Raw genomic sequence first — 26,170 nt, forward strand, 5'->3', positions numbered from 1 at the left:
ATCACATAAGATCAAGATAGATAAGATATGACATGTAGGTAAAAATGACCTATCACCAGGTAACACTAGGCAAACACCACAAACTAAATGAATATAATAAATTTAGATGAAAATCATAACATATAAGGTGGGGCAAAGGTAGGTTTACAGTCGTGATGAGAAGCACAGTTTATTCTTGTATAATTATTTCTTAATTATTGTATTATTATCCAAAAGAACTACTGTAAATCTACTTTTCACCTACCTTGTATGTAGACAAGAATTAGAAAGCACAGAAAGACGGTATACATTTTAAAATTTATCTGAGCCCAGATGTTTTGGCTCAGTGGTTGAGTGTCGACCTACAAACCAGGAGGTCATGGTTCAATTCACGGTCAGGGCATATGCCTGGGTTGCGGGCTCCATCCCCAGTTGGGAATCATGCAGGAGGCAGCCGCAACAACGATTCTCTCTCATCATTGATGTTTCTATATCTCTATCCCTCTCTCTTCCTCTCTGAAATCAATAAAAAAAATATTTAAAACGTATTTGAGTTTTCTATGGTCATTTTGAAACCCACTCATTCTTTTAAAGAAGTATCTATGATTATTAGAGAAGAGAAATACTGTTGAAATTTTAAAAAGTGCTGATCCCCAAAGTAAGAATCAAGAAAGAAACATAATAGAAAGTTATGTAAAATTATTTCATTGCAAAATAAGAAACTACAAAAATTATAACATTAAGTTGATTTAATCTTTGAATCTGATGATTAATATACCAGAATATAGACATTAGCCATGTGGTATATTAAGTACTCATTTCTAAAAGCACGTTTCACAATTCAAACAGTATAAAGAAAGAAATCTATCTCTGTTAATTAAACTTTAAACATAAAGAGATGTGCTTATGACTAACTTCCAGAAAAATATCTAACCATATTCAAAATTCTTTTTTTTTTTTGTCTATGTGCCTTTTTCCAACTGAACCACAAGAGGGAGCATCTTTTTCCACAGAGAAAGAGCTGCATCCACGTGAGGAACTTTAACACAAATATCTAAACTACTAAAACATGGTTTGCATAGGTTAATAATAGAAGCCAACGTGATTCTATTATTAGAACAAGGCATCATTCATCTTTTTCTGACATATTTAAAATTTCTATCAATCGCCTTACAAAATTAGTACATATTATTCAAATATATCAGGATGTCCTTATAAGGTCTAAGGGCACACACACTTTTTTGTCGTTAAACACTGAAATGGGACCTCTGAAGTAATTCAGATATTGAATATATATATACATATGTGAATATATATATATTTGAATCCATGTAGAGAAGAAAGTATTAAATGAATTCTAATTATATAGTAGGAAATATAACTTCAAATATTTGTTGGATTTAAGTTTCTATTGCCTACAGTTGCAAGCAAAATATTTTGGCCATATAATACCCCTAAAATGGTATAGTTTTTGTTTCATAAAGTATCTCAACTAACAAGGATGAAAAGATTGGTTTCAAAAACATCTCTAATATAGAAAAGGTGCATTATTTAAAGTTTTATTTTGACCATGAATTTAAAGTTAAAAAGAAAGCTGAGCACCTGCCATCCAGAAAAAAGAAAAACAACAACTTATCTGTTGGTACTAAATAATGTGATATTTCTCAAAAACCATGGAAATGTAGAAAATTAAACAATACACGGATAAGAACAAAGTATCTTAAAAGAAAGAAAACAAAGAAGATAATTTAGAATTCTGCTATACTTAGAGCAACTTGAACAAGTTTTCTTGGTGGGAGGAGGTGGTGGGCGGGCAGGTGGAACTGTATATCCAGTGAGGCACAGTGTAGAGCAGAAAAGCTGCGTAGACCCTTTCCTCTGATAAGCAGTCTGCCCCTTCTGTAGAACTTTTTTACAACCAGAACAGGAAACTCGAATAGCTGTGGCTGGAACTGAAGGTAGCATTTTATTCATGCCAGATGACGCCAGAGGAGGCTGGAAGCCAGTAGTCAACTGTGGAGCTTTAAAAAAAAAATTTTTTTTGAAAGAAAATGTTTTACTTTGACCATGAATTTTAAGTATGAATCTTCCTTTCTCTTCTAGAACTGGTCTTGAAACTCAATACTAATTATGCAATACGCAGTTAAAGCCATTCTAACTGGGCAGAGAGAACTGCTTAGTTTACTAATACAAGTAGACACTTCTCACTCATATTGGTCAGAATAAATAAATATAATCATTCAGTTCTGTATCTTACCAAGAGGACTGCCACTGACTGAAAACACAGCACTAATTTTCAGTTCCCCCTCTTGAGTTTTTTGCTGTTGGCCATGATTAAACTCCTTTAAAAACAAAACAAAATGAAATGAATACATAGAGGAAAGAATAAATACAATGTATCTAAAGAAATCCAAACACTGAAGACATTTTACAATAGCTATATAGGGGTGGAAAATGTTTATTTACTACATTAAAAAAAAAACAACAACACAGCAGCAACATATATTTACAATAAGGGAGTAAATTTGTATATGCTGAGAGAATAAAAGGCCAAAAATGAAAGCAGTTACCTAATTAACTTATAGTATGTACTACCAGATAATTTACAAATCATTTTTTAAAATTTTAATATTACAGTATTTTAAGTTGCTGTTTACCTATTATAAAAGTAATACACTGCCGAAACCGGTTTGGCTCAGTGGATAGAGCGTCGGCCTGCGGACTGAGAGGTCCCGGGTTCGATTCCGGTCAAGGGCATGTACCAGGGTTGCGGGCATATCCCCAGTGGGAGATGTGCAGGAGGCAGCTGATCGATGATTCTCTCTCATCGATGTTTCTAACTCTCTATCTCTCTCCCTTCCTCTCTGTAAAAAATCAATACAATATATTTAAAAAAAAAAAAAGTAATACACACCCACTATACAAAATTTAGACAAACAGGAATAAGAAAAACATTCTAGCCGAAACCGGTTTGGCTCAGTGGATAGAGCTTCGGCCTGGGGACTGAAAGGTCCCAGGTTCGATTCCGGTCAAGGGCATGTACCTTGATTGCGGGCACATCCCCCGTAGGAGATGTGCAGGAGGCAGCTGATCGATGTTTCTCTCTCATCGATGTTTCTAACTCTCTCTCTCTTTCTCCCTTCCTCTCTGTAAAAAATCAATAAAATATTTTTTTTAAAAAAAAGAAAGAAAAACATTCTAATCATATTTATATCACCTCAAAACAATCACTGTTATTCTTTAGGTATATTTTTTTCTAGGCTTCTTTCCCCTCCTGCATTCAGAGGTTTTATTTCTTTGCGATTATATTAAATACACCATTCTCATAAAATGATTTTTTTGACCACTTGAATCAACTGAACATTTGCATATTAAATATTACTCCACGTCTAAGTGGTTAAGCATCAGTGTTTTTTAATTTGGAGTCCAAGAGTCCTTGAGGTCTACAGATATAATACGGGGAGTCTGAGAATTCTAAAATAATTTTTTAAAACTGTGTTTTTATTTCAATGACATTTTTAGTGAATGTAAACATGACATTTTTAGTGTGGTTTCATTGTCTATAGACCATGAGGTCTATAGATATAATATGGGGAGTCTGAGAATTCTAAAATAATTTTTTAAAACTGTGTTTTTATTTCAATGACATTTTTAGTGAATGTAAACATATTTAAAGTCATAAATAACCACATATAACTGAGTTATACTACCAGTTTTCATTGCTATTGTTTACTTTTACAATTATATTATTGCATTGTAAAACTGCAAAGTGGTAGATTAATTCATTGTTTATCACACTGGACTTGCAAAAATCCCGCAAGACTTCTTATTCTTGGAATTCTCAGGTAACTCCAACAATACTCCCTTTCTTTGTGGTGAGGGGTATCTGTATATTACTCCTCAAGTTTGAGAAATACTGATATATTTTAACAGATGTAACAGATTATACAGGAAAGAGATTGGGTTGAAGTGAGAGAGGCACTTGCCTCAGGCATAAAATTAAAGCACCAAAAATATCAGTAATCAAGATAAAAAATTATGTTAATGCAATATTTTTTAAAATAAAAAATGCAAAATCCATGATGAATATAGTATCAAAACTTGAAATAAATAAGGACAGGATCAGTATTACTGATTTTTCCTTTGGACTGAGGCTCCGTTTTCATGGCCCAGCATGACATAGAGTTACATAACCCCAACCCAGTGTCATTCCATTTTTTACACATTCCATGAAGAACATCTTTGTGAATACTCAAATTCTCATTTTTAGGATTAACTCCTAAAAGAAATGATCCTTATAGTGGAATTACTAAGTAAACAAATACATAGTAAAAGTTCCTGATACGCAATGACATTGTTTAAAAAACAAACAAACAAGTATCACTTAATTATATTTGTTCTAGTAATTTGTGAAAAAAGCCATTTAAAAGTCTTTTCCCCATTGGTGTTTCAATTTGCAATTCTTTTCTAATATCTATTTATAAAAGAGTATACTGTAATAGTATTAGCCCTCTGTAACATCTGGTATCAACATTTTCTCATTATGTACTTTGAGATAAAATTTTATGTACTGAAGTTTCCATTTTTATGCCAAAATGCTGACACTTTTTACCTTTGTGATTCCTTCTATTTCTTACAAAGTTCTACTTCTGCAACAAACTCTAAGAATGTGGTTTCATTGTCTATAATACAGTTCTTTAATCCAGATGTCCACAAACTTAATCTGCAAAGGGTCAGATATTAAGTATTTTTAACTTTGCAAGCCATACTATCAGAACCACTCAACTTTGCCATAGTACAGCAAAAGCATCTAGAAACCATATGAAAATAAATGAATGTGGCAATACTCCAATAAAACTTCATTTACAAAAAAATGTGTGCAAGAAAAAAAAGCAAAACAAGACAGAAACACAGAGGATAAGCTGGGTTTAGCCCATTACTGTTATTTTACCAGCCCCTACTTTAAATCCACCTGGTATTTATTTTTATGTATAACTAGAGGCCCGATGCACGAAAATTGTGCAAGAGTAGGCCTTCCTTCCCCTGGCTGCTGGCACTGGCTTCCTTCTGGCACCCAGGACCCAGGCTTCCCTCCCAGCCCCGGCTTTATCTGGAAGGACGTCTGGTCTAATTGGCATATACACTCTTATTATTATAGATAGGCTTTATTCTTTTTCTTTCTCTGAATAGCTGGTGAATTCCTTCCATTCATCATTAATATATCTAATTCCTTTAAATATAGTATCTTTTTTGTGGCAATCCATTCTGTATCATTATTAGTCTCACTAACCTTATAAAATCACACTATTCTAATGAAAATAATTGTGGAATGTTTAACCAATTATTAGAGTTTGTCACTATCTATCTTTAGAACATATATGTAACGTGGTATGTGCATGTCTGTTTACTCCTTCAAAACATCAGAACATATTGGTATTTTCATCAGAATTATATAAAACCTATACCTTAATTAGAAATAACTGATATCTTACTTTTTTTAAAAAAAAGTCTCACCATTTATTCAAGTTTCATCTAACATAGGACATTTTAGTTCCTTTGCTATAGAAAATAGTGTTATCTTCTTATCATATTATCTAACTGAGGAAATATGATTTATAGAATATTGCTATCTTTTATTTAACTAATATTCAACTAGCTAGTCCATTAAACTTTCATGAGTTCTACTAATTTTCTAATAAAGATCCTTACCAGCAAATGACGATAATTCTGTCTCCCCTTTTCCATTATTTCTAATTTCTTTAACATACTATATTGGGGCGAAATCCAACAAGAGTTAAATAACAATGATGAATCAGTAATTTGTGTTCTTTTAGTAATTAACAATCACTTTAGTTTTAAATTCAATGACTGTTATTGATCTGAAGTAGGTATTTCCTTACCACGATCAAGAGAGTATTATAAGAAATGCATAGTGAATTACATGAGATGTCTTCTGGCATCTATATATCTATCTATATAGTCTTACTTGACCTGTTAGTAAAGTTATATATTAAAAGATTTTCTGCCGAACCGGTTTGGCTCAGTGGATAGAGCATCGGCCTGCGGACTCAAGGGTCCCAGGTTCGATTCCGGTCAAGGGCATGTACGTTGGTTGCGGGCACATCCCCAGTAGGGGGTGTGCAGGAGGCAGCTGATCAATCTCTCTCATCGATGTTTCTGACTTTCTACCCCTCTCCCTTCTTCTCTGTAAAAAATCAATAAAAAATATTTATAAAAAAAAAAAAGATTTTCTAACATTGACCAATCTTAACATTCCAATGTTATATACCACAATGTAAATTTTAAGTAAAAACAACTTTTTTATCTCAGAAAACTCCAAATAAAAATCAATATTTATTGGCATATTTTAATGGTCTCCCATCAGCTGTCAGTAACAATTATTCCAACTTTCTGATACATTCTGTAAGCCTCAAATATACATTACTCATGTAATACAATAAAATAAGTACATATCTTAAGTACTCTGTTTCTTCACCTCACAATGCCTTCAAGGCAGAATCATGTTACTTTAAGATTCCCCCGATAATAACTAAATTTACAAATTTAATAACAAACCAATGACTAATAACTTCAGAAGTGAAAATCTGATGACCCAAAAGCTTTCAGAGCAGAAAAACAGGTTCAAAACAAAACACACAAAAAGATCCTTTACCAATACCTTTAACTTCCCTTTGTTTACCAAAAAGGAAGATACATATCACTATCCCAAGAAAGTATTTTAGAAATGAAGAACCCACTTCCTCCTATAGCAAGTTAACTTGATATGACTTTAAAAAGGCCCCAACATTTAATTACTGAATTCTGATTTCTAAGACTATGTGACTCACTATTGTGACAAATAATTTGCCTTCTCATTCTAATTCATTTATTTCAATGAAAGATTATAGTTAGCTACCTTTTATTATGTGCAAAAAGAAAAGGTAAAAAATTGATTTTGATGTAACATTTACTGAATTTCCAACTTTTAGAACTTATAAAAAAAAATGGAGTTCTCTGGCTCTTTAAAGTTTCTATTTTAAAACCGTCTGTAGGTTTTCTTTTTTAATTAAACAACTTTTATTTACCAAAAGATTGGTAGACTAATAAAAGTAAGAACTTGATTGTGGTGCTAGATTGGCTCCTTGTATAATTAACTTATCCTCTAGAACCTGTTTCCTTATTTACAAATGGAGTTAGTATCATCTACTCTGGCCTTATGAAATAAGATGAAACAACACAGCACACATAAAAATATCTTGTAACTGTAAAAATACCACAGAAAATACTATAGTGACATGCAATGAGATTTGAATGAAGAAATGTGACATGTAATGGGATTTGAATGGAAATGAAACTGGGAGGCCAAATGATGTTATACCAGTAACAGAAACAGAATGATAACTGACAAATCCAGAAAATTGTAAAAGAAAAAATAATCAAGAGCAAATAAGTAGAAGCAGTGAAATTTATAAGAACACATTTTAGCACTTTAGTGATTTATATGGGAAAAAAGTTAAAACCAAATGAATCATACAAGGAAAATTATAGAGTGAGTTGAAAGCAAAACTACAAGTTAATAAGCCAAGAGAAAAGCCAAGGGAGGTTTTGACAAGGTGCCAGGTGCTATGATCTTATTAAATCATGAGAAAAGCTACTACCAGTAATTAATGGTCAAAAATAAAATCTACCAGCATTTTATGAACCTCAGATTAATAGTTATAATAATACATTTGAACTCCCTTTTCCAGTCTATGGGAAATGAGTAAGAGTGATAAAGCTGATCCCAGTTCTAGTAATATAGTCTAAAAAGCCTGAAACACCAATCAAAGAATATATGCACCCTGCACCCCTATGTTCATCACAGCCTTATTTGCAATAGCTAAGATCTGGAAACAGCCCAAGGGCCCATCAGTAGATTGATGGGTTTAAAAACTGTGGTACATTTACACAAGGGAATACTATGCAGCTATATGAAAAGGATGTCTTACCCTTTGAGACAGGATGGAGAGACCTGGAGAGTATTATGCTAAGCGAAATAAGCCAGTCAGAAAAAGACAAGTATAATATGATCTCACTTATATGTGGAATCTAATGAAAATAAACTGATGAACAAAATAGATCCAGAGACATTGAAATATGCAACAGACTGATGTATTTCAGAAGGGGGAGGGAGTGTTAATAAAAGAACTTATATCCATATATGCATAGCCCAAGGACAAATAATAGTGCAGGAAAGGCCTGGGGAGGGAGCAGAAGTGGGGTTGAGGGGGTCAACAGAAGAAAAAAGGGGATATCTGTAATACTTTCAACAATAAAGTTGTTTTTTTTTTAAGTGATAAAGCATTAGCAGTAGTGAACAGCAAGAAATACAGGTTTCTAATGGTCGCGGGGAAGAAAGACCTGAAAGAACAGAACAATGAAAAAGGGAGAGGAGGGAGAAAAACAGAGGTGAGGGAACAGAGGGAAAGTAGAAGGAAAGAAAAGGGGAGGAAAAAGAAAAGGAAGAACCAGTTTAACATGAGGTCCCCTGAGGGATTTCTGGAAGAATTATCAAAGATCTGCTCCTACAGGATTGGTACAACTTCTTAGAGAAAAGTAGCTTTACCCACTCACATACTGGGATACCTTACTGAAAGGTCAGGGTAAAGACTGCTTCAGGACCTTATGCCTAGGACCTACACACATTCCTGCTTGGTTCTCAAGAGTCCAATCAAACAGGTGGTGAGCCTTTGAGGAAGTTCTTCCCCGTAATCATGATGAAACTTCACATTCGGCATTTTATAACACATCATCACAATCTGAATAGAATATAAAAATGTAGATGTTTCTTTGTCTTAGGGAATTCTCCAGCCACTAGAACCTCTGATTATTTTCAGAACACTAGTACCAATAACTCCTCCTCCTCCTCAATGTATTTGGTTTTTGCTGTAACTGACTTTTTGTCCAAGAAAAGTGTCACTGGATCATGTACAGTAAGAATGGGATGCCTTTGGTAACCCACCATCATGATTTCTTATGGATTTCCCATATCCACACTGGGATGTGTAAAGAGATAAGAGACAGAACCTATATACATACATGGTGTAGTTTTCTGAGGCATACACTGCCACATAAATTTTCCCTAGATGTCAAGACATTTTTTACACCTAATTCAGATATCCAAGATCTACATTTTGCCTGCTTTTATTAAATATAGAGGCCCGGTGCACCAAAATTTGTGCACAGGCCGGGTACCTCAGCCCGGCCTGTGCCCTCTCGCAGTCTGGGACCCCTGGGGAGATAACGACCTGCTGGCTTAGGCCTGCTCCCGGGTGGCAGAGGGCAGGCCCAATCCCTAGGTGCAGCTCCTGGTCGGGCTCAGAGCAGGGCCGATTGGGGAGTTGGGGCACTGCCCCCTGTCATGCACAGAGCAGGGTGGATTGGGAGGTTGCGATGCCACCCTCAGTCACGCTCAGGGTAGGGCCATTGGGGGGCTGGGGCACCGCCCCTGTCACACTCAAGGCAGGGTCGATGGGGAGGTTGTGGCGCCACCCCGTCACACACAGAGCAGGGTCAATCAGGGGGATGGGGAACTCCCCCCTGTTACGCACAGAGCAGGGCCCATCAGGGGGTTGGGGAGCTCCCACCTGTCACGCACAGAGCAGGGCCCATCAGGGGGTTGAGGAGCTCCCCCCTGTCACTCACAGAGTAGGGCCGATAGGGGAGTTGGCGCACCACCCCGTCACACACAGAGCAGGACAGATCAGGGGGTTGGGGTGCCGCCCTCTATCACCCACAGAGCAGGGCCGATCGGAGGGTTGGGGCGCCGCCACTGTCACACTCAGGGCAGGGCCGATGGGGAGGTTATGGCTCTACCCCATCACACACAGAGCAGGGCCAGTGGGGGGTGGAGGGGGGGGTTGGGGCGCCTCCCTCTATCACCTACAGAGCAAGGCCGATCAGGGGGTTGGGGCGCCGCCACTCTCACACTCAGGGCAGGGCCTATGGGGAGGTTATGGCTCTACCCCGTCACACACAGAGCAGGGCCAGTGGGGGAGGGGGAGGGGGGTGAGGAAGGGTGTTGGGGCGCTGCACCCTGTCACACACAGAGCCGCAGGGTGATAAGGGGGTTGGGGCGCCTTCCCCTGTCACGAACAGAGCAGGACCGATAGGGAGGTTGTGGCCCCGCCCCCTGTCACACACAGAGCCGCAGGGCGATCAGGGGGTTTGGGCGCTGCCCCCTGTCACGCTGATCCCGGTGCCGGGAGGCATATTACCCTTTTACTATATAGAATAGAGGCCTGGTGCATGAGTGGGGGCCAGCTGGTTTGCCCTGAAGGGTGTCCTGGATCAGGGTGGGGGTCCCCACTGGGGTGCCTGGCCAGCCTGGATGAGGGGATGATGGCTGTTTGCAGCTGGTCATACACCCTTCAGGGTGGGGGTCCCCACTGGGGTGCCTGGCCAGTCTGGGTGAGGGGCTGAGGGCTGTTTTCAGGCTGGGACTGAAGCTCCCAACTGCTCCTTTTTTTCTTTTTTCTTTTTTATTCTGGGCCAGCTTTAGCTCTGAGGCTTGGCTCCAGCTCTGAGGCCTCAGCTGCTGAAAACAGGTATCTGGTTTGTTTCGGTTCTATAATCGAAACTCTGTATCAACTCCAGCTCTGAGATCCCAGCTCTCTGAAAGCTGGTTTCTGGGGTTTTGTTTAGCTTCTATATTTGTTACAATGTTTTTTAAACTGCAAGCTCAGAGGCCGGCAAGGCAGGCGGGGAACGTTGCAGTCCTCCGTCACTGAAGCAAGCAAGCCTCATGTTCAGTTTAAGCTGCCTGGCTGCTGGCCGCCATCTTGGCTGGCAGTTAATTTGCATATCGCCCTGATTAGCCAATGGGAAGGGTAGCGGTCGTACGCCAATTACCATGTTTCTCTTTTATTAGATAGGATGCTTTCACAATCTACCTTCTATTCAAATATTTTCATGTTCCTTCTCTACCATCTTCTTTGTAGCCACTACACTCATACCCATCCAACTCCTACAGCTTTATCATCACTATATAGCTACCTTCCACTACACACCATGAAATTCTTGCTTAACTGAGCAACAATATGACCGTACCGATCACCTAGTATCTATAAATTATCTATTCTTCTATCTCCTTACTCTAAAAGAGTGGTTCTCAACAATAGACAATTTTTCCCCCCAGAAGACATTTGGTAACATCTGGAAACACTTGGGCAGGGGGCAGCATTGTTATAGCCATCTAGTAGGCCAAAAATACTGCTGAATATCCTACAATGCACAGGACAGCCCCTCACAACAAAGAATTATCTGGCCCAAAATGTCACAGTGCTGAGGTTGAGAAACCCTGCTCAAAGACACCTGTATGAAAAAATCTCTTACTCAGAAGTCTCACATTCTCAAGGGTAACAGGAAGATTTGGAGAAGCAAGCTTTCCTCCAGATTAACTGTCATTTCAGAGAAAGAGCTAATTCATACTATCTTTGCTTTCTCAGCCTCTGAATTAATGTGATCTGTATAAACCATAGACAACTCTCAAATAATTGCTACTATTGTGTATTCATCCCTTGTTCTCCTTCCCATATTCCAGTATGATTACGGTGCCTGGTATAACTTCTTTCTTTCATCCTAACCACTCCAATGTCATTAACTGCATGAATAACTTCGCTGGCTTATAGAAGAGCTCTTATGACTTTTACCTCCAGAGATAAACTGAAATAGCAGAGCTCTATCCCTACCTTTATTAGTCACAGTTCTCAAATTTAGTATCCCCTATTACCCTTCTTTATCTTCTATCCACTGATCCAATGACCTGGTTCTTCAATCAATTAATCCTTCCAAAGATAGCCTGTCTATTACCCCCCTCCTGAAAAACATTTAAATCTATACATAGCCTGTACTCCACTAGCAGTAACTGCAAAGACTTATTCATATAAGCTCAATCAAACCATAAACTAATAAACCACCACAAACCTTCAGCCCTATCTTCTATATCAATCTCTAATCCTTGAAGACTCACACTTTCCCTAATTCTGCACTGTAACTGTAAAAATCAGAGTACAATGGTATTTAGGAACAAACAGGATTAAAAAGCCTAATTACTAGTCAGGAAATATTTCATAAAACTCCTGTTGATTACTTAGCATTATTCTCACAAGATAATTCAAATTGTCTCAACTTTCATTAAGAGTCTCCTCTCACCCTGTCAACAAACTACTTCACTTTTTAATCAAGAACATCTGCTCTCAAATGAATAATTCATGTGCAAAACAAAAAGAAGGGGAAAAAAAAAGGTGAAATGTTTACTTGAGCATTGTCAGGTTCGTCTTTAATTTTGTCTAGTAGTCCCTGCTGTGGTGCCATTGCTTTGTCATACTCATCATCCAAAGGTTCTTCTTTAATTCTAATATTTGATGCAAAGGAATTCCCCAGTTCCGAACCAATGGGTTCTTTATTGGCAAATGGATAGCTGGAATCCTAAAACACAATATAAAGGATTAATAAATATTCAGGTTTTAGATTTATTCCTCTTCAGGTTCAACACCCAAAGAAAAACTCATCGGAAATGAAGAACTCTATGGACATTCATTAGAATCCCTACACCTAAAAGTAAATGTCTAAATATCAAGTACAAATAATCTAAGAGCTGAGACTTTATTTCCAAAGATGTCCTTTCCAAAATAATAAAGCAAATAAAATAAAATAAAAATCAGCGCTCTACCTACTACATATAGTTACAGTTTAGAAAGTAACATAAAGAAAACTTTGACACTTGCCACAGTTACAGCATTCTACATACACACTGAAAACTTACCCTAAAGTTTGTTTCTGGGGTTTGTGGTAAATGAGTATGTAATGTTTCTTCAACTTGATTAGCTATTGAAAGAAAAACAAAACAAAAACAAACACATGTATATGAATAACAAATCTTACATAAAAAGTAACCTAAAAAGCTATCATTTGATAATCACCTCTCGTTTCCAACAAAGATGCTCATTAGCATGAGATGGGTCCCCCAAGAACACCCAAAAGGTAGTTTCATTCACAGTAAACAATCTCACACCATCTAACTTTTAGCCTCATCTAACACTTTTCCTTCTCAAATCTAAATAGTGGTTACTTTATTCGCTGTGCTCTGTAAATTACTTTTTTGTTATTCCCCATTTCTGCTTATATCATTCCAAGTCCCCTTTCTCTATCCTAATCTTTATACAGTCTTCTAGACTCAGCTCAGGTCAAAATTCACCTCTCCTCTATAAAACCTTTTCTGGCCAATAAGTTAAAAATCATCTCTAGAAATATCCAAAACCCTGTTTCAATAATTTGAAAATCTTCATGTACTGCCTGCCTTATGACAAACTCTTCCACCACTTTCTTTAACAATAAATTAAATCTATGCTATTCAATTGGTCACTGACACTTCTAATACTTGTCTTGTCCCTTCTACTACCAGACATTATGTTACTTGAGGATAAGTAGCCTCATAATGTTCAATATCACTACAGGGGATACTGAAAATGTATACTGATTTGTTCTTTCTACCGTATTTCTCCTAGCATTGTCAGAAGAAATTTAAGGTTGATAAATTATACCTTTCTTTCTGAATATTTATTGAAACATTACTATTTTCACTATAACCAAGAATACAAAGATGAATAAGATACAATCTGACCCTCCATAAACACCTACACTAGTATGTAAGGCAAAAATAAATACAAAACTATAATACTGTGTGAGAAGGACTATAAATAATGAAGCATGAACAAAATGCTATGAAAATATAGATAAGAAAACAATTCATTCTTGATACAGGAAGGTTAGTGGTGACTAGAGAGTAGTAGAGGTTTATGAGGTAGGCATTGTGAATAAAAAGTACTTTTACAAACATATATACAAAGAGAGAAAATGGCATGCAGGTAAATAGAACAGTAATAGAAAAAGGATGCATGAGGAAAATATATGATGTACTCAAGAATGGAACTAGGGTTAAAGTACAGGATATACTGAGCAAAGAGGCTCAAGAAGAGCCTCAAGAAACTTCTAAAACATAAAATAGAAATGTTATCAAAAAGAAAAACCCTCCCTAATTTGGTGGGACAGCAGTTTGAATTAGTGCTTACAGCACAAAGAAGTTAAATCCAACTTCAGGTTCCAATGTTCAACCAAAGAAAATGAACAGGTGATTCGAGTATCTTGCCTTCTCATCAAAATATTGCAACCAGGGGAGGGAGAAATGAGGTTTAGAGCTATTTTTCAACCATTTATACCATTACCAAAAGTTACGGGGAGAAATTCAGTCACTCTGCAAAGAACAAGGATAAAAAAAAAATGACAAGCTTACAATGAATTTAACTGTTCATATACTTCACTTAGCATCAGAAGTAATAAAAGCTATATTATTATAAGTATGTTGTTACTGATTGTGGCTTATGGCTCTATTCCAACAATTATTACCTGATTTATCAAAAAAACTGCTTTTCAACCTTGAATCCACCTCTTTATGGGATTTGTCCAATTGTTTTTCATGTTCATAAGTTAGGTCTCTATTTTTCTCCTTTCCAGAAAATGTGTCTTTGCTGTTTTCTCTTACTAGACTAAAATCTTTCCGTATTGATTTAAAGACAGAAACCTGATCAAACTGTTTAGGAAAGTCTTTTTTAAATTTATTTTGAATCTGTATTTCATTTTCATGGTCTGATTCATGCTGTGTGACTCTTCTCTCTACTTCCAAGCTATCATCAGTATGAACTGAAGAAACAAGATTGTCTTTTGAACTAAAATCCTGTTCATCCTCATTGTCACTACCAACGACTGGAATTCCTGCAAGATCCCCAGAGTTCAAAAAATAATCATCTTCATCCAGCAATGAATTTTCAGATCCTGTTTGATTCGGCATTCCATAAGGCATGCTGTCAAGGGTAGGAGTTAAGTTGTGGTCTATATCTTCAGACATTTCTGTATCCATGATACCACCACCTTAAAAAGTAAAATACTGTTTAGACAAACGATAATGCTCAAGTTGACCACATTTATAAGGTCTGTCTGGTATTTAATCAAATATTTTTTCTTTCCAAACAAAATACAGGTAATATCACAGTATTCCATTAACACTTTAAGACAGGAGTGACAGATATGACTATCCCTGTTTGACAGATAAGGAAACAGGGCCCTAATCTTGAAAAACTATTTTTAGTTAGGAAGAAAGGCAATGTGAGTTAGATAAATGTACCAACTTCAGAATCAGACATACTTGTGTTGGAATCATAGCATGATCACAGAAAATCTATATTATCTTGAAAAGTAAACTTTCAGGTTTATCTATCTATAAAGAGGTGTAACACTGACCTTGGAAATTAATTTATGGTGGGGATTAATGGTAGTGTGTATAAAGGACCTACTAACAGAGTATAAAAGTGATAATTATAATTAGTATGGTGATTATTCTGGGACCTGATATTAGAACCCAGGTCTCTGGTCTCGGAGTCCCAATTTCTCTGCACTAATTCTAATAAACACAGCAGTTAATGTTTATAATAATAAAAATGAAGTGTATCCAAGCTAAAATAAATTTTAAAAGTGTTTACCGTTTTAAACTATATGCTCGTCTCTCTTATTCCAAAATAAAACAACAAAAAATTTCCAGCTTTGTATTTCTTCTCCTTCATTCACCTTTATTTCACAGTCAAACTTGTAGGAAAAAGTCTACAGTGGTTTATTCCTACTTCACCTTAATCCTAGATGAAAGCAATCTGGTTCCCAATTTTGCATTGGAAATGCTCTCATTAAGATCATCAATGATCTCCTAATGGTCAAATCCATTAGGATTTATGTGGTGTACCCCTTATGTGGCATATCCTTCCTGGATAAAATTCCTTTGGTTTTTCTGACTCTATATTTCTTCCTCCCTTTTAAACTGGTCTATACACCTCTTCCTCTATGCACTCAATATCAGCTTTCCTCCAAGATTCCAGTTATCTTCTCATTTTACACTCTTGGACTACTTTTTACACCACCATAGCCTTGGCTTTGCAGTAGACTTCCTAAGCACTTCAGCTTAGACCCAAGAGTCGGATATTTATATTATTCTAGCTTCTCTAAGGACTCCAATTTAGTACCTCTAAAACCAAACTCATCCTGCTCCCATTCCAAGCATATTCTTCTAGTATTTCTTTCATTTGATTAACAGTATCACCAAACCAGCCGTTTGCTCAAGATAGAAAAGAGAGACACTCCAATTCCCCTTCCCCTGGACTAATTCTCCAAATCCATTTCCTCCACTTGGCACCATTCCAACATCCTATATCTCTTCCTGTTGACAGTGTACTAACTCAATCCACATAGGTATCTAAGAAGCAACCATACTATTACAAATCCTAACCCCGAAACACATTTAATTGGTCCATGACAACTGACAAAAACATACAGTGAAGCAAACATTAAAAATAGAGATACAAACAACAGCCTTGCTTTTATTTGAAGACCAGATGAAACCTTCAGTGTGGTTGGTTCTTCAAATCATTCCCTGGGTATGATCCAGAATAAATTCTTCTTTGATAATCAAGTCCTAACTGATACAGATTCCAAATGAAAGTTTCCTTCAAGTTGCCCTCCTCCATAAAGACAACAGAATTCTCTTTTTAAACCATAAATCATTCCATATTATACTTTCTCCTGAAATCATTTAATAGCAACCCACGGCCTAAAGTAAAGTACTCATTCATTCAGCACATACAGGGAGGAGCAAAAGTATGTTTACAGTTGTTGATACAGAAAATACAATAATTAATAACTAATACAAGAATAACCAACCATGTTTTGGTTACACACAACTATAAACCAAATTTTACCCCAACCTGTATTTATTAGAAAACCACTATATGATAAGGACTGTGATAACCCCCCTCTTCACAAAACTAGAAAAACAGACAGAGGAAATAATTAACAATTTTACTTAACTAAGAAATAATAAACGCAAACAACAGATGCTAAGATCTTAGGAATGTGTATAATTTATTTTCACACAGTATGTCACAGAGAGAAGCGGGGGAGGGGATAACAGCATGCACAGTGTTACAGATATTCATGGTACTATTCTTTCCATGTTCTATTTATTATTAAATTCTCATAACAACAGAAAGTTAGGGAGAAAACATAAATAAAAAGGCAAGATGTTACCATACATATATACTTACTAGAGGCCCCTAACTGTTCTCCCCTGCCAGCCTGATCCACCCTAACCACCTCTACCTCAGCGCTGCCACCATGGCTTTGTCCGGAAGGATAACGGGTCTAATTAGCATATTACCCTTTCATTAGTATAGACAGTGTGATAAATCTACCAGACTATAAGCAACTAAAGGTCAGGGTTAGAGCCTTCTCTATACAACAGTTTATTCCTAATATCTGACTACATTGCATGTGCACAGTAGCTGTTTAATGAATGGAAAGGATACTTATTTCATATGGTCAGCAATTTAAGTTCCATAGCAAATAAGAAAATACTAAAAAGTAATATTGCAATCAACTTTCAAATTTTCTACATTTAAATTCAAACTATGGTACTGGGAGAAAAGGGTAACCACCTGGAAAAAACTGAATCCCTAACTCATACCAAAATAATTGCCATATTGTATTTAAAGTTTAGACATAAAACTTAAAAGGGTTGGGAAACGATGGAACAATTATTTTTTAGTCTTAAAGTGGAGGAAAGCCTTTATGATGACACAAAATCCAGAATAAATTTAATAAAATAGTAACAGATCAAATGTGACCAGAGAAGAAAACACAAACTAAACCAAAAGATTAAGGATAAACTCATTAAAAAATTATTTCACTGCCGTTTATATGGAAAAAGGTCATTTCCCTACTGTATAAAGACTCTTACAGTTCAATAAAGATACAAGCAACCAAATACATAAAAGCAAAGGATTTGGGACAGCTAGTGTGGCGCAGTAGTTGAGCACTAATGTATGAACCAGGAGGTCAGGGTTTAATTTCCCAGTTAAGGCACATACCCAAGTTGCAGGTTCAATCCTCAGTAGGGGAGTGGAAGAGACAGCTGATCAATGATACTCATCATTAATGTTTCTATCTCTCTCTCCCTCTCCCTTTTTCTTTGAAATCAATAAAAAGGTATTTTTTTAAAAAGCAAAGGATTTAAACAAATATTTCAAAGGAAACGAAACACTAAGGTTGAACTTTGCTCATAAGTGAAATGCAAATTAATAATGCAATGAGAGAGAGAAATCAAGATGGCGGCATAGGTAAACACCTGAAATTGCTACCTCCCACAACCACTTCAAAAATACAACTAAAAGACAAAACGGACATCATCCAGAACCACAGGAAGGCTGGCTGAGTGGAAATTCTACAACTAGAAGGAAAGAGAAAAGCACACTGAGACTCAAAGGAGGTGCGGAAGTAAAGTGCAGAGGTATGGAGGCGCACGCACAGAAAGGGCTGGCAACAGAGGACGCCTGTGTCTTTTTCAATTGGGAGGGAGAATCAAGCTCCTGACTGCTCTGAACTCCAGTTCCAGGCAAGTCTCTGGGGACCCAGACTCATGTGGGGAGAAACTGGACTGTCTGGCATTGGGCAGAACTCGAGGGCGGCTTTCTCTCAGAGGTGCTTGCAATGATTACCGCAGGACACTGAGACGTGGGGCCTCTTAGGGCAGGACTGAGGATCAGCCAAAGCTATTTGCTCCGCCCTGTTAATTCCCTGAGACCCAGCCCCAACCAAGCTGCAAGCAGAGACTTTTGCATATGAATGGACTGGCCCTTTGAGATCTAAAATTACCTAACAAACTGCAGCTGGGTCAGGGAGACCCAGAACTTCCAAAAGAAGGCCCAAGGCCCCACAGCAGCTTGCACTGCTTCACAGCTGAGCCTCCTCTGGGCACCTCCAAACCCCAAACAAAGAAGAGGACTCTGCAGATCTCTCCATAGCTTCTGCTGTGTAGCCTCAGGCAGACGCTAAATTAGCACTGCCTTAGAGATCCAAGAGCCAGTGTACCCAGTGGTCAGAGTGGGACCATCCAGATTACAACTCCTCAGATCCACAAAGGACACACTCAGGGGGCAGACTCAGTGAGCACCAAAGCCCCACTGAAGAAAGTCTTGCCCCATAAGGGTGTCTTCAGCACAGAAGTTCTCCCACTGTAGACACAGCTAATTCTCACAGCCAATTGGCCTGGAGGCCAATTCCTCCCAGTAATACCAACAGCAATCAAGGCTTAACTACAATAAGACTGTGCACAAAGCCCACAAAGGGGTGCACCAAGAGTGTCCACCTCAGGTAATTAGGGAGGCTGAGCCACTGGGCCCTATAGGACACCTAGCACACAAAGCCACTCTATCAACACGGGGAAGCAGCCAAAATGCAAAGACAAAGAAACAGATCACAAATGACAGAAATGGAGGAAAGCAAACTACTGGATATAGAGTTCAAAACCACGGTTATAAGGTTTTTCAAGAATTTTCTAGAAACCGCCGATAAATTTAGTGAGACCCACAAGGATATGAAAAAGGACCAACTAGAAATTAAGCATACACTGACTGAAATAAAGAATAATATACAGAGATCCAACAGCAGACAAGAGGATCCCAAGAATCAAGTCAAAAATTTAAAATATGAAAAAGCAAAAAAATACCCAACCAGAAAAGCAAAAAGAAAAAAGAATCCAAAAATATGAAGATAGTGTAAGGAGCTTCTGGGACAACTTCAAGCGTACCAACATACGAATTATGGGGATGCCAGAAGAAGAGAGAGAGCAAGATATTGAAAACCTACTTGAGGAAATAATGACAGAAAACTTCCCCTACCTGGTGAAAGAAATAGACTTACAGGTCCAGGAAGCGCAGAGAACCCCAAACAAAAGGAATCCAAAGAGGACCACACCAAGACACATCATAATTAAAATGCCAAGAACAAAAGACAAAGAGAGAATCTTAAAAGCAGCAAGAGAAAACCGGTTAGTTACCTACAAGGGAGTACCCATACGACTGTCAGCTGATTTCTCAACAGAAACTATTCAGGCCAGAAGGGAGTGGCAAGAAATATTCAAAGTGATGAACAGCAAGAACCTACAACCAAGATTACTTTATCCAGCAAAGCTATCATTCAGAATTGAAGGTCACATAAAGAGCTTCACTGATTAAAAAAAACAAAAAAAAAAAAGCTAAAGGAGTTCATCACCACCAAACCAGTATTATATGAAATGCTGAAAGGTACTCTTTAAGAAGAGGAAAAAGGAGAAAAAGATAAAGAAACAAATTATGAACAACAAATACATATCTATCAACAAGTGAATCTAAAGATCAAGTGAATAAAAAATCTGATGAACAGAGAAAACTGGTGAATATAACAGAATCAGGGACATAGAAAGGGAGTGGACTGACAATTCTCAGGGGGAAATGTGTGGGGGGTGCGGTATGGGACTGGACAAAAATCGTACACCTATGGATGAGGACAGGGGGAGGGGGGTTAAGGGCAGAGGGTGGGGTGGGAACTGGGTGGAGGGAAGCTATGGGGGGGGAAAAGAGGAACAACTGTAATATTCTGAACATCTGAACAATAAAGATTTATTTAAAAAATAATAATGCAATGAGATATACCATGAGGTTGGTAATGACAAAGGTTTTGATAACAACCTGGCAGCTATGTTACAGGCCAAAGTTTGTGACAAGACTATATGTGAACTGCAAAGCCTAAAATATTTCTAATCTGGCCCTTAACAGAAAGAATGTATAAATTGGTACAATCCAAATAAAGAGCAGCTAGCAATATTTATAATACTTTAAATACACATACCACTTGAGCCAGCAATTCTACTTCTAAAAATATACCCTACATATATACTCTCATAAGAGATCTATGAAATACAACATTTTTGGCAGCAAAAGACTGAAAACAATCCATTTATCAATGAGGCTAAATTAATCCTACGACATACCTACAATGGAATGTACACTAATAAAAGAGAAACATGCAAATTGATGTCACTCTGATATACCCACTAGACAATCAGGGCGACTATGCAAATTAACCCAAAAAAGATGGTGGTTAATTTACATATGTAGGCACAGAGCGAAGATTGAAGGCTTTGGCCAGAGTGAAGACTGAAGACTGAAGAGGCTTGACTTCTCCCCTGAGGCTACAGTGGAGAAACGAAGCCTCTTTGCAGCTGGAGGGGAGAAGCCAAGCCTCACTGTGGCAGGACCAAAGGCCTGGGTCCCAGGTGCCAGAGGAAAACCAGTGCCAGCAGCCAGGGGAAGGAAGGCCTGTTGCGCGAATCTTCGTGCAACGGGCTTTTAATGTTATATCGTTGTTAAAAAATAATGGGGCAAAAATAATTAAAAAGAAAATGAATGAGGCAGCTTTGTAGAAAGCGGATATAGGGTTAAGCCTCAGACTGACCTGTTGGCAAAGCCACAAACAAGTCCCAGCTTAGAGGGCACAGCCCTCTTAGCATAATTAGGCTTGACCTTATGACACTCCCTAGATCTTATGTGGGTAGCTAATGGGCTGTGGGAGGTGCAACAAGTGCTGCCAAAACAAGTGAAACTCACAAGAACATTGTAACTGTGGTGACCACTACCTTGTTTACCTCTGGCTATACAATAAAGGCTCAGCTTGCTGTCTGGATCTCTCTCTGGGGCCTCAGCCAGGCACAGGAAGATGCACCTAGACCCAGCTTATTCTCTCTATCTTTTCTGCATCCTTCGCCACACCCTCTTCAGGCTCACCGAACCCTTGGCTGTGCTGGCATGGCACACAGCTTTATATGAGTTCCCAAGGATAAGTAAAAAATTTAAAGTAAGAATATACATATATAGAGTTAAGGCACAAGTAGATTTTCATAGCTGTTCATATATAAAATACAATAATTGATAAATAATAATACAAGAATAACTGTGTTTCATGTATTCATGTTGTAAACCAGACTTTACCCACTCTGTAATATGGTATCACTACTATATTTTTTAAAAATCTATGTGTATGTGTAATTATGCATTAAAAATATATTCTACTGATTTTCTATGAGAAAAAGAATTGGGTGACTGGAAGACAGAAAATACAATCTTTTCAAAGCATACCTTTTTGTACCTGAGTTTTGAATCATATGTATCTAACATCTATTAAAAACTTTTTTATACTAATTTGAGAATGTACTTGAGATTTAAAGCTTTTCAGAGATGGCAATTTCTAACAAAGCATCTAATTTAAATTTGTTAATTTTGCTAGTTTACCACCAAGTAAGTACGCAGATTGCATAAAATCTTATGAGTATTAGTATGTACTAGTTCATCACACCTTCCTGATCCCACCAAACGCAGAGTTTTGTCTTTTTTCCAAAAGCGATTTGGCTTTCAGTGGATGTTGATGGTTGACCTGGATCAACCCATGATTTTGTACATTTGGGATTCTCAAAATAAGTCCACTTTTCATCACCAGTCACAATTCAATGCAAAAAAGACTTTCTTTCCTGCCGTTGAAGCAACATTTTACTGACAACTTTTTGGTTTTCCATTTGTCTTTCGTTCAATTGATGTGACACCCATTTTCCTTGCTTAAAATCTTTCCCATTGCTTGTAAATGATCGGAAATTGTTTGCTGAGCAACTTTTAAACTTTCTGCAACTTGTTTTTGAGCATGACAAGCATCTTCATCCAATAATGCTTCTAACTGTTGGTCTTCAAACTTTTTCAGTTGGCCTGGACATTCTTTGCCTTTCACATGGAAATCATCACTTTTAAAGCGTTTAAACCAGCGTTCACAAGTATCTTGAGATGGAGCACGTTCATCATAAGCTTCCCGAAGTATACAATAACTTTTCAGCAGCACTTTTCTTCAAAATGATGAATTAAAACTTCCCGCAAATGCTTTTTTTTGGGCACAAAATTCAACATTTTTAAGTGTAAAAATATCTATGATGTTAACACCTTCAGAAAATTTGACATATGAAGTTTTGAAGCTTGTGGTCAATACAACAAAACAGCATACATATCAAATCGCATATATCTCAACATATGTGTAACTCCATCTGTAGAAAAAAATCCGCATTATTTACCAGTACACCTGGTAAAGAGAAAGAGAGAAAAGCCAAAGGATAGCTCTATTAAGAATTTGATGAACCATAGGAAAAAAATGCAATATATTTTTAAGTGTGAAAAAAAGTCATTAAAAGATTCTGAGGAGGCATTAACATGATTTATTTTACAAGGATTGTCCTAGCTTCTGCAGGACTACTTAAAACTGTTAAATGTTACAGGTAATAAAGAACAGAAGCAGGAAGACCAGTTAAGAAGCTACTATAATAATCCAAGGAAAAAAACTAGTGGCTAAGACCAGGAGGATAATGGTAGATATGAGAAGTAGTAGTCAAATTTGGGTATATTTCAAAGGTAGAGGCACTTCCTGATCCTCATATATGAGAAGCTGGATATGAAAGAAGTCAAGGATAATAAACAGGGTGCAATTTCTTGAGATGGGAACACTAAAGGAGAAACAGACTGAAAGGAGTAAAATGAATGATTTGATTTGGACCTGTTCATTTTGAGAACCTTATTAAATCTTCAAATGGAGATATCAACAAGGCAATTAGATTTATTAAAAAGGAGTTAAAGAGGAGACTCTTGCCAAGAAATGGCATATTAATGTGTGACTCATATATGGTACTTAAAATTAATGGGAATAGTAAGATCACCCAGGGAGTTTATTTACCATAGATGGAAGAGAGCTTAAAGTGCTGAAATACCTCAACATTTAGAAATCTGGTAGAAAGGGAGGACTCAGAAAAAGAGACTAAGAAAGAAAAGCCAAAGAGGTAGAAGAAAAACAAGGTGATGAATGTCACAGAAGCTAAGTGAAAGAAATACTTCCATAAAGAAGTGACCAACCATCATGAATGCTACTGAGATAACATTAAAATGAAGATTGAGAATTGATTATTAATATTGGCAAAGCTAAAATGAACTTCTAACTCGACAAGAGCTGTATCAGTGGAAAATTGTGCGCACAAACTGGAGTGAGATGATCCCAATAGAGACTGAGAGGAGAGAATGTGGGAACGGTAAGTACAGACAACTCTTTAGAGCCGCCTTTGCCCTGCCCCCCAGCCGTAATCAGAGAACCTGGCGCCTTTGCCGCCCGGCCAGTGATAGCGGGAAGCAGGGGTGGAGCCAGCAATGGGAGCTGGGCAGGGGCAGAGCCGGCAGTCAGGGGAGCTGGGGGTCCCCTGCACAGACCTAACGCCTTGGCCAGAGGCGTTAGGCCTGGGCAGGGGCGGAACCAGCCATCGCAGGGAGCAGGGGCGGAGTCAGTGATCCTGGGCAGCTGGGAGTCCCCTGCACAGGCCTAAGGCCTCGGTCAGAGGCATTAGGTCTAGGCAGGGGCAGAGCGGGAGATCGTGGGGAGCTGGGGGGTCCCCTGCCCAGGCCTGCCTTGGCCAGAAATGTTAGGCCTGGGCAGGGACGGAGCCTGCAATCGCAGGGAGCTGAGGGTCCCCTGCCCGGGCCTAAGGCCTCGGCCAGAGGCGTTAGGCCTGGGCAGGGACGAAGTCAGCAATTGTGAGCATCTGGGGATCCCCTGCCCAGGCCTAATGCCTTGGCCAGAGGCATTAGGCCTGGGCAGGGGCAGAGCCTGCAACCGCGGGGAGCTGGGGGTCTCCGGCCCAGGCCTAATGCCTCGGTCAGAGGCGTTAGGCCTGGGCAGGGGCGGAACCAGCCATCGCAGGGAGCAGGGGCAGAGTCAGTGATTCTGGGCAGCTGGGGGTCCCCTGCCCAGGCCTAAGGCCTCGGTCAGAGGCATTAGGTCTAGGCAGGGGCGGAGCCTGCAACAGCAGGGAGCTGGGGGTCCCCTCCCCAGGCCTAAGGCCTCAGACAGAGGCGTTAGGCCTGGGCAGGGGAGGGGTCAGCAATCGTGAGCAGCTGGGGGTCCCCTGCCCAGGCCTAACGCCTTGGCCAGAGACATTAGGCCTGGGCAGGGGCGGAGCAGATCGCGGCAAGCTGGGGGTCTCCTGCCCAGGACCAATGCCTCCACCACAGGCCTTAGGTCTTGGCAGGGGCAGCGCCAGAGATCCTGGGTAGCAGGGACGGAGCCGGGGATGGTGGGAGCTGGGGGTCCCCTGCCCAGGCCTGACACCTCTGCCGGAGGCCTCAGGCCTGGGCAAGGGGCCGATCCGGCGATTGGAGGGTCATGAGGGTCAACTCCTCTGGCCGAGGAATCAGACCTGGGCGGGGGGCAGAGCCAGCAATCGGAGGGGGCTGGGGGCCCCTTGCCCAGGCCTGATGCCTGGGCCAGAGGCATCAGGCCTGGGTGGGGGGCGGAGCCGATAACGGGGGATATGAGGGTCCCCTGCCCAAGCCTGAATCCTGGGCCAGAGGCATCGGGCCTGGGCCAGGGGCGGAGCCGGCAATCGGAGGGGTCTGGGGGTCCCCTGCCCAGGCCTGATGCCTGGGCCAGAGGCATCAGGCCTGGGCGGGGAGCAGAGCCAGCTATGGGAGGGAGATGGGGGTCCCCTGCCCAGGCCTTACACCTCTGGTGGAGGCATCAGGCCTGGGCAAGGGGCCAATCTGGCAATCGGAGGGTGATGGGGGTCGACGCCTCTGGCCAAAGCGTCAGGTCTGGACAAGGGTGGAGCCCGTGATTGGGGGAGATGGGGTTCCCCTGCCCAGGCCTGAAGCCTGGGCCAGAGGCATCAAGCCTGGGGTGGGGGTGGGTGGGGTGCCAAGCCGCATATTGGTGTGAACTACAGAGGAAGTACCTTTTCTAACCGCTCACTGGTTAAGCTCCCTGTATGCCACTGGTAATATTCTTAGTAACTTGGGTAATAAGAATCCAAAACGGTGATCTAGGGTTTTTTTACTACACTCCTGGTGAAAAAAACGAAGGTCCACTGCTGGAGGGCTAAGAAATGTCATAACCTGCCCTAGCCACTTTGGCTCAGTGGATAATGCCTTGGCCTGCCGATGGCAGGGTCTGGGTTCAATTCTGACCAAGGGCATGTACCTAGGTTGCAGGCTCCTCCCTGGCCGGGGCCCAGGTCAGGGCTCATGCAGGGGGCAACCAATCAAAGTGTTCCTCTCATTTTGATGTTTCTCTCTCTTTCCCTTTCTCTTTCACATTCTCTAAAAATCAATGGAAACATATCTTCAGGTGAGGATAAAAAAATAACAAAGAAATTATTATTATATAAAAG

At 39.4% G+C, this 26,170-nt stretch overlaps 1 protein-coding gene across 4 annotated transcripts in view; it reads right to left on the reverse strand.

The window, feature by feature from the left end:
* The window catches only part of ZMYM4 (zinc finger MYM-type containing 4), a 124,563-nt gene that overhangs the window by 45,758 nt on the left and 52,635 nt on the right, over positions 1-26,170 (reverse strand). For all 4 annotated transcript variants that reach the window (XM_081086309.1, XM_081086307.1, XM_081086308.1 and 1 more), the window contains exons 3-7: positions 14,425-14,946; positions 12,785-12,846; positions 12,277-12,447; positions 2,237-2,321; positions 1,745-2,000 (exon numbers count right to left, since the gene is read on the reverse strand). In XM_081086309.1, the coding sequence (XP_080942435.1) occupies positions 1,745-2,000; positions 2,237-2,321; positions 12,277-12,447; positions 12,785-12,846; positions 14,425-14,946 (1,096 nt within the window). The remainder of the gene's footprint in view (positions 1-1,744; positions 2,001-2,236; positions 2,322-12,276; positions 12,448-12,784; positions 12,847-14,424; positions 14,947-26,170) is intronic.

Source organism: Myotis nattereri (genome assembly GCF_964212035.1).
Source record: "Myotis nattereri genome assembly, chromosome: 3".
NCBI classification, from domain to species: domain Eukaryota; kingdom Metazoa; phylum Chordata; class Mammalia; order Chiroptera; family Vespertilionidae; genus Myotis; species Myotis nattereri.